This window comes from Neopsephotus bourkii, unplaced genomic scaffold, assembly GCF_033783945.1.
Source record: "Neopsephotus bourkii isolate Nb327-2 ecotype Australia unplaced genomic scaffold, CSIRO-AGI_Nbou_v1 NB_1846, whole genome shotgun sequence".
In the NCBI taxonomy this organism is placed as follows: Eukaryota; Metazoa; Chordata; class Aves; order Psittaciformes; family Psittacidae; genus Neopsephotus; species Neopsephotus bourkii.
In genome coordinates, this window is record NW_026902319.1 from 321,005 (window position 1) to 330,089 (window position 9,085).

Genomic DNA, 9,085 nt, shown 5'->3' on the forward strand with positions numbered 1-9,085 from the left:
GGGCCCTCCGGTCCCGGAGCGGAGCCACTGCCGATGATGCCCGGGGCTGCGAGTGGCTCCGGGCCCTGACGGCGCGTCCCGCCGCCCCGAGCAGAGCGCTGAGGAGGGCGGCCAGGAGGTCCCGCTGCCCGTGTGTCGCCCGCGCGTTGCCCGCGCTGCCCCACTGCACAGTACCGCACTGCACAGCACAGAGCAGCACAGCACCGCACTGCACTGCACTGCACTGCACTGCACGCCTGCGCGGGGCCCGCTCCTGGCAGGCAGCATGTAAGATGAGTGAAGATGCGGGGGGGGAGCGGGCGCGCAGAGGCAGCGCTGCCATCGAACATCGCTCACTCGGGCAGCGGCGGGGCAGGGAGCGAGCCCCAAGTCGATGCCAGGGGCTGCACACCCGCGAGGGGCGCAGGACGATGGCCCTGAACGCCAAGCAGCCCTTCACCATGCCCGCCGCCCTGCAGGAGCCCAAGTTCTCCAGCCTGCACGCCAGCGCAGAGGCGATGCGCAGAGTTTGCCTCCCGGCCCCGCAGGTACGTAGACGGAGCGGAATTACCGCTTTGAGGCACATTTTCTGACAGGCACCGACTTAATGTTTTTTTCATGTCACCAGAAACACTCGCGCGTCTCGGCGCCCCTCTCCCCCCTCTCCCGCTCCCGTCTCTGATCCGCACGTCTGCGCGAGCTGCCTTCCTATTAATTTTTATGACCTGAGCTCCGAGGAGGTGCCGGGGCAGGTTTTTCAGCCGGAGATGACAATATTCCCCACTGACTCCGCCATGCGCGTTCTTGCTCGCAGCTCCAGGGCAATATATTCGGGAGCTTTGATGAGAGCCTGCTGGCCCGCGCGGAGGCTCTGGCCGCCGTCGACATCGCCCCCCACGCCAAGGGCCTCCCCCACCACCATCATCACCCCCCCTTCAAGCCGGACGCCGCGTTCTCCGCCATGAGCGGCGTCCCTTGCGCCGCCGCCGCCCTCCCGCTGCCCGCCGCACTCCCGCACCCGCTCCCGCACCCGGCGCTGGACGGCGGCGACCTCCTGGAGCACCTCTCCTCGCCGCTGGCCGTCGGGGGGCTGCCCGAGCCGCTGCCGCCGCCGCTGCCGCCCGCAGCCCCCCTGGCCCTGCCCGTGGGCGCCCCAGGGGGGCCGCCGCCGCCACCAGCCGCGCCCGAAGTGGGGTCGGACCCGCGGGAGCTGGAGGCCTTCGCGGAGCGGTTCAAGCAGCGGCGGGTGCGGCTGGGGGTGACGCAGGCCGACGTGGGGGCGGCGCTGGCGGCGCTGCAGCTGCCGGGGGTGGGCGCGCTCAGCCAGAGCACGATCTGCCGCTTCGAGTCGCTGACGCTGTCGCACAATAACATGGCAGCGCTGCGGCCCGTGCTCCAGGCCTGGCTGGACGGCGCCGAGGCCGCGCACCGCGACGGCGCCGCGGGCCCCGACCTGCTGCCGGGCGCCGAGCGCAAGCGCAAGCGGACCTCGATCGCCGCGCCCGAGAAGCGCTCGCTGGAGGCGTTCTTCGCGCTGCAGCCGCGGCCCTCCGCGGAGAAGATCGCGGCCATCGCCGAGAAGCTGGACCTCAAGAAGAACGTGGTGCGCGTCTGGTTCTGCAACCAGCGGCAGAAGCAGAAGCGCATGAAGTACTCGGCGGTGCACTGACGGCGCCCGGGCCCGCCTCACCGGCACCGACAGCCCCGACGGCGCCGCCTCATCGCACCCCCGGGACGGGACGGGACGGCCCCGCGCATCCCCCGGCGTCTCCGGGACATCCCGGACCCCGGGACCGGAGCCGATCGCGGCGGCGGCGGAGGGTCCGCGGTTTCCCGGACGGGCAGCGCCGCCCCGGGCAGAGCCGCCGCTCCCCGCTCCCCCCGCCCCGGAATAAAGCTTTATTTTTCCACCCGAAGAGACGTGTCTTTCCTCGCCGCCCGCGCGGGCAGCACCGAAGGAAACACCGGCCAGTGCAGACCAAACCAACACCCCCCGGAAATGGGCCGGGGCTGTGCCCCGCCGGGCCCCCGGTGCCGCCCGATGACTCGGCAGCAGCCCCCGGGCTCGTCCCGCCTGTCGGGTGGGAGCACAGGCAAAAGCCACCGCGGGCTCGTTTCTGATGCTCTTTAGAAGGGGAATAGGTTTTTATTTACGACCCCCAGAAGCACCTTAACGATTAAAAATGAACGAGCGCGAGCCTCCTCGGAATATTTCCCTTCAGCGTTTCAACGAGTGACAAACATCAAACGGGGAGCCGGGTCCCAGCCGCCTCCCCCGTTAGGGAAGGATCAGCGACCTCTCAAATCCAGCCTGGCAATTGCCGGGAGCCGGGGCACTCCTTCGCTCCGCGTTTCCCCTGGCAGCTCCTCATTTGTCCCCAGTCAAATGTCCTTCAATAATAAATGCCCTTATGCCATTACATTATATTGTGGGTCCTGAACACTTAAGATAAGGATGATGCAATATTAATCTCCTACCGCAGGATCAAAGGGGCCGAGCGCAGCCCAGGCGGCATCCGTCCCCCGACTCTGCCGGTGCCGCCGGACGCGGGGCCTTTCCGCGGGCGCTTTTATGCAAACGAGCCAGGTAAGAGGCGGTTCCGTCCCTTCCCTTGTCCCGTGCATGGCCGGCAGCGTCCCCCGGAGGTCGCCCCTCGGGCTGGAGACCGGTTCCGGCGGCCGTCGGGGCGGCGGGACTGGGGCTCGGTCTAAGCGCGGTGCTGCTGGCTCGGGAGGAGGGATCAGCCTGAACCCCCGGCCAAACCCCGCTGCTTCACAAGCCTTTACGTTCCAGCATGCGACAGCTCCCAAAGCTGTCCTCGGACCAGGTTATTGTCCTCCCGGGCTGCGTTAAGCCTCGCTTAGCCCGTGTTTCTGCTCACCTACCTGAGAGCCTTACAGCCGTGGTGGCCGTTATCTTCCTGCCTGTTTGCTTCTGGAGGACATCGGATCGTGCTTATTCTTACCATGGCAAAGGTGTCACCGCAGCGTCACTTCTGGGGGCTGGTTTTGCCGAGATCTGCACTTTTTGTGACAATTCTGCATTTATTCGTTTGGCCAGGTCTGGAGAAATGGCTTAAAGGTGTAAACCCAGCCGTAAAGGAACTCTCCCAGACTTGCAGTCGTTGTCCCAGAAGCGGGCTCCCGTGGGCTTCTCCTCCCACTCAAACACGCTGACCAGGAGACCTGAAGCTCCTGTTCCTCCTTGCTCCCTGCCCTGTATTCCCAGTTTCCCTGCATGGACACAGCACTGCAGAGGCTCTGCCCGGATTTCCCTCTTTGCAAACCCCGGGTTTATTTCCACCCGGCAGGTGCAGGTTTGTGCCTTGCCCTGCCCCACACACAGGACCCGACACCTCTCCCGAGGCTTGGCTCTGGAGGTCACCTACGAGCTCCTTTAGTCACTGCCGATGCCTGAGCCTTCCCCTGGCTGTGCCGGACTGCGCCGGGGCCTCTCTCACCCTCCCAGGGCACCGGCTCGGTGAGGAGCCGCCTCCAAAGCTCCCTCCGCTCCCTGTCGCTCTCTCCAGGTGCGTGAGGATCAGGACTCCCCGCTTCCTGGCGGACCGCGGGGCTCCTTGTCCTGGTCCGCAGGGCTGGGGGACCTCCCCGGGACACTTCCTTCCTCCCAAGACCACTTCCCACAGGCCAGGCCTGCTGAGGAAGCACAATCCCTTCAGTGAGCCCCTGCACCGGGAGCTGGGCTGGGAGATGCCGGGCGCAGCCGGTGCGTGTCCCGCGGGCATCCCCGGTCTCGGGTTTCTGAACAGTCAGTTCGTTATTTTCTTCCCCACTCCGTGCTCGCTCCTCAATCCGCCTCTCGCCGCCTCCCGGGGGCTGCGCACGGAGGATGAAAGCGCAGAGAACCAAACAAGCCACCGGCGGTGCTCACCCCGTTGATTCTTACACCAAACCTCCCTTCATGCACGGGGGATGGAAAAATGATCCCAGTAATAATGAACAATAAAAACAAGTGCAGGGAGCAAATCAATAGAGGCACATCTGATAGCACGGGAGGTGGGGGGGAGCCCCAGATGTACAAAAGCATGCTGTGGAAAGGGGGGGGGGACGACGGATGATGACAACAGGGAGGTGACAGCCTCGGGATGGGGCATGTGGGGACAACAGGCATGAGAAGGCTGGGGGTGCAGGGGTTTGGGGTGTGCGGGAGGGTGTTGAGGTGTGCAGGGTAGGGTGAGGTGTGGGAGCAAGGCCATACGATCAGCTGGGTTGGAAAAGACCTTTAACACCATCAAGTCCCACATTTGTTTTCCAGAGATACTCAGTGATTTTCAGCTGCAAAAACCCCTTCTTCCAGTGTCTTTTTTTCTCTGCACTTCCCCGCTCCAACGTTTTACTTCTCCCGAGTTTGGGAGGAGGAGGTTCGCCCTCCCCTGGGGACACATCGAGTTTGGGATACAACGTTCCTTAGGCCAGCAGCATCTGATGGAACTGCTTCATGCCATCAGCCCAGCCTCCGCGCAGGGCCCTCTGCCTGGGCTGTGCTCCACACGGCAGGAGGGAGGATCAGCATCCACACCCAGAGATGGGGGACCTCAGGCTGAGGAATGCCATGGCACTGGGGAAGGCGGACGCGGAGTGCCAGCACCCCAGGCAATGTGGTCCTGTTCAGATCACCCCAGTCCAGTTCAATTCAGCCCAACTCAGCCCATTTCAGCCCAGCTGAGCACGGGATCAGTGCTCAGAGCAGCTCCAGGATAGTTCCTGGATGCCCATCTCTGTTCCAAGAAGGGGCATCTGGCCTGGCAGCCCACTCTTCCCAACACCCCGCTGTCCCCAGCATCTCAGCACAGGGACCGGCCTGGCCCCTCTGTCACCCGCTGGCTTGGAGACCCTCTGACAGGAGAGGAAGCCCTGCTGCTCACTGGTGTAAAGCAAGAGGAACTCATTCCAGCCGTAGAGCCCCAGTAGTTATCTCCAGGGCAGGGTATTTTAGAGCAATTCAATGAGTTTGTCTTCAATGACACCAGTTGTGCTTTGCAGTTAGCCTGGAAATGTCAGATACAAATTTATTCCATAACCAAGACATGGCTTAGACTTTGTTTCTTTAAGCAAATTTAGAGGTCTGTTTGGAGACATACGTCACAACATTTTCAATCGAATTTTGAATTGAGGAGCAAAAGAGCACACGAGGAAAATGAAACACTTTGTTTTCAGATCCAAAGGGAATTAAAAATGTACAACAATGCTCCATGAACCCGGATCAGCCGCTGTACGATGGCACTGACACATGGCAAACGTCTCCAACTGCCTGCTGCATGTGGAGTTCCTACACAGAGCGTGCAGTAGGGGTGGCCTCAGAGGCACTGAGACCCAGACCTGCTCCCAGCCACCCTGCCTGTGGGTGCCGGGGCTCAGGTAGGTGTCTGTGGGGCAGGAGGGGCTGTACTGGGTCAGAGCAGGGAGCCCTGGTTGCAGGCGCTGTCAGAGCAGAAGGGGGTGCGCTGGAAATCACCTTTGTCTCAGCTGCAGCTTTGCTGCCTTTGCTGGGGCATTGCTGAGGATTCGTGAAATGTTTCTGGGCCATAAGTGCAATAATCATAAGTTCGGGATCTGGTAACAGTCACCCTGCACCCTGCGCTCCACGGCGACATGCAAGAGGCTCTACAAGCCTCGTGTGCAGAAGGAAGCACCAAGGGGCTGGATGCTGAGGGGTCTGGACTAGACTGCACTGGGCTGCGGCTGGGACCTGCTCTCTGCTCCCCCTGGGTTACACCTTTCCTTGGCAGCTTCTCTTCCCAGGAGAGCAGGAAGCCGGGAGCGGTGGGGAGGTTAATCACTGCCGGCATTTACTTGCTTTTTAAACTTGCATGAGTTTGGAGATCAGAACGGAGAGGAGATGTAGGGCAGATGGATTTGCAGGGAATCCTCTGATTCCCTCCTCCTCGAGGCTGCTGTGTCTCACACCAGTCTTCTGCGAGCTTACACAAGCCCTTGTTTACACAGGGCAAGCCCTGCTGCAGGACCCTGGGAACACTGGGGATGCTGCAGCGGGGGGAGGATGGTGGCACAGGGACTCCTGTGGGGGAGAGGGATGCAATGGGGAGCACACAGTGGTCCAAGGGCTCCCTGGCAACACCCAGGGGTCTTTAGACCATAGAATTTGAGTTGTGAGGCATTTCAACCCTGTTGGCAGCATCAGTGCTTGGTCAGAACATTCCTGGGGTTCTCCGCATAGAGCCAGGCCCCAGCTCTCCCCATCTGCATCCCGTTTGTAACCAACTGCTTCTGAGGTTCGATCCATCCTTGTCTCTTCCCCCCAGAACCAGTGACACCGCCCAGCCCGAATGCGCCAGAGGCTGCACAGTCCCGTCTGCCCCTGGCCACGTGCTGCCAGGAGCCCTTGGGTACCTGGGGTCAGTGCAGGCTGGCGCTGCCCAGGGGATGCAGAGCGATGCTCAGAGCCCCTGCACACGGGGCACATGGGCCAGTCACGCAGTGTCAGTGGCTCTGTGTCGCAGTCGCGTTGGATGCCACGTGCAGGCACCTTAACATGGAAAACGCATTAGCTCCCACCGAGGAAACCTGAGCAAACCAGCCGTGAGGCGCCGTGTCCCGGGATTCCACACCAGTGCCGTTCTGTGGGATGGTGCGGCAGACCCGAGTGGAGCACGAGGAGCCGCTTCGCTCCGATTCACCGCAAGCAAAAGGAGATGGGATTGGGAGCTCCCCCCGGGGCAGCACAGATCCCATCACTCCTGCAGCCCCCCACATGTCACTCCCATGGCCTCTGCCAGCCTCATCCCCCGGGGATGAGGACACTGGGGACCCTCGCATTCCGCTGCAGGAGCAGGAGAGCGCGTCCCCCCTGTCCTCCACCAGACAGCTTCTATCCCAAAGCTGCCTCATTAAATATTAACCCCGATGGAGCGCTCCTGGTCTCGCAGGGAACCAGGCACATTTTCAGTGCTCCGTGGAAGTTCTCCTCTCCCCTGTACCCCATCACATGCACACGCACGAGGCTGGCACGTGGGCACCCCAGCCCCCGTCTCCCACCGGGAAGGGAAACGGAGCTGTCCCGGGGCTGTCCCCTGAGCTGACCCCGCGGCTGTTCCCGGCGCCCGCCCCATCCTGCTCTCCTGGGGTGGCGCCGGTGGGGTCCGGGGACACTCCAGCCCTGGCAGCACTCGGCCAAACCGCGTCTGCCCCCGCACCCTGCCCCTGCACCCGTGCTCTGCGAGGGAGCTGAGCCAGCCCCGGCAGCGCGGCCTGGGGAAGGGGCCCAGGACGAGCAGAAGCCGTGGTCAGAGGTGGAGGAGAGCCCGGCACGAGCAGAGGTGCACCCGGGGCACCCCAGCGCCCGTGTACAGCCCCCACCCGCCAGCCGGGAGCCGGGTCTGCCCCCCAGAGCCGAGACCAGGCTGCTCGGCAGCGGGGCTCTGCTGTGGGGTCACCGGTGACTGAGCCCTGCTGCCACGTCCCCGGGCATCGCCTGATGGCAGCACAGCGAGGTCCTGCGGCAGCGGGAGCGGCGGCGGTGGAAACGGGAGAGCAGCAGCACCTAGGCACATCAATAATGCATACAACGCCAGCAGCAACAAAGGCAGAGAGGGACGTGAAGCAGGAGAACAGAATATCACAGAGCTTTTTAATGGTCTGTTTCTATCAATGTCAGCTCCGTGGCAGGCAGAAGTTTCCTTGGACACCCCCAGAATTCCAAGCCGAGTGTGCAGTGGCCTGTGGCTGTCACTGGTCTCCAGTGCTTCCAGAAGGAGCTGGGTGTTGGGTGGCTCGGTCGCTCCTGGCCAAGGGGCTGCAGGGGATGACTATGTCACAACCAGCAGGCAGAGAGCCTGGGCATGGCTCTGTTAGCTGTACTTCACCTGTAAGCTTCCAACGAGCTTGAGTTTGAGCGAAAACCTCTGCTTTGGCTGACTGGGCACCTCCATGGAACTCACACCCATCTCTGCAGCTCCCTCCACAGCTGAGCTCTGCAGCCCCTGTCCTGCATTATTGGGGGAGTCTCAGACTCCCCACGTACATTAAAACCAGGATTTATATAAATGCAGGGAAAGCATCAGGCCAGAGCAGGGAGCTCCGTGCCAGGGTCTGTGTGCGCCTTGCAGCAGCTGATGCAGTGGGTAGGGATGTGTTAAAGTCTAACAGTGCCAAGGCCCATCTGCTGCTCCAGTCCCACTGTCAAGCGGGAATACGGTACAGGCACGGCTGGTGGAGGGGCACAGCCAGCACACGTGGGGCAGGGGGTGCCAGCCCCAGGGTTTCTGCCCCCAAATCCTCCTCTGGAGCCCCACCACAGGGTTACTGAAGGGTTTAAATGATGTTATCCCCCTTCAGGGCTGCAGAAGCAGAGGGGTGAGCAGTCTGATGTGATGGGTACGATGTGACAGGGTGCAGTGTGATGTGGCACGGTGGGTACCCCCACTGCAGTGTGCACTCCAAGGGGCTGGACTCCCCATCGCTGGCTGTCCAGGCTTCCTTCAGATCTTCCTGTGCATTCCCAAGGTGTGGTTTCCAAACCCAACACTTATTTAAACCTCACGGAAAAGCACAACCACAAATGCTTTTCCCTGTCCTTAATTTAGAAGCCTAGCAGTCAGAAAACATGGGAGCACTGCTCCACAAACAGGCTTGCTGTGAAGTTAGAGTGAAGCCGATTTCCATTTTATTCCTTGCTATTCTGCATTAAAGAAATACACGAGGACTAAACAACGCGTGCATCAGCAGAACAGAGGGGGCCAGATCCCGATCAGAACCATTGTCCGCAACCGTCCTGTTTATCTCTCTTTCTGCAGCCCACAGCTTTGCAAGAGCTGCTGGGTCTGGGAGTAAGCAGCTTCCAGGGATGCACAGACCCAGCACGTGGCACCCCCCTTCGCCAAAGCCGCGCTGTGCTCCTGCCAACGGGACAGGCTGGAGCCAGGCTGAGCCCCGGGCCCTGCAGGGACCTTCCCTCCCCCGGGACCTGCCCCGACGGCTCCAGGAGGCCGCGAATGCTGTGCCGCGCGATGCCAGCTTGGGAACGCAGCCCTGCGGCGCGGGAGCTGGGTCTCCTCGGCAGATGCTGGCCCTGCAGCAGCCCAGAGCCCTGCAGACAGCCCAGGGCAAAGTTTCTGATTCAGCATCA

General features: G+C 62.1%; 1 protein-coding gene across 1 annotated transcript; it reads left to right on the plus strand.

The window, feature by feature from the left end:
* The first annotated feature begins 253 nt into the window (after window positions 1-253).
* POU4F3 (POU class 4 homeobox 3) lies at window positions 254-1,767 on the plus strand. The gene is made up of 2 exons (XM_061343973.1): window positions 254-527; window positions 794-1,767. Exons 1-2 carry the CDS (start codon window positions 273-275, stop codon window positions 1,646-1,648), a joined length of 1,110 nt encoding a protein of 369 aa, XP_061199957.1. The 5' UTR covers window positions 254-272; the 3' UTR covers window positions 1,649-1,767.
* Window positions 1,768-9,085: the final 7,318 nt, after the last annotated feature.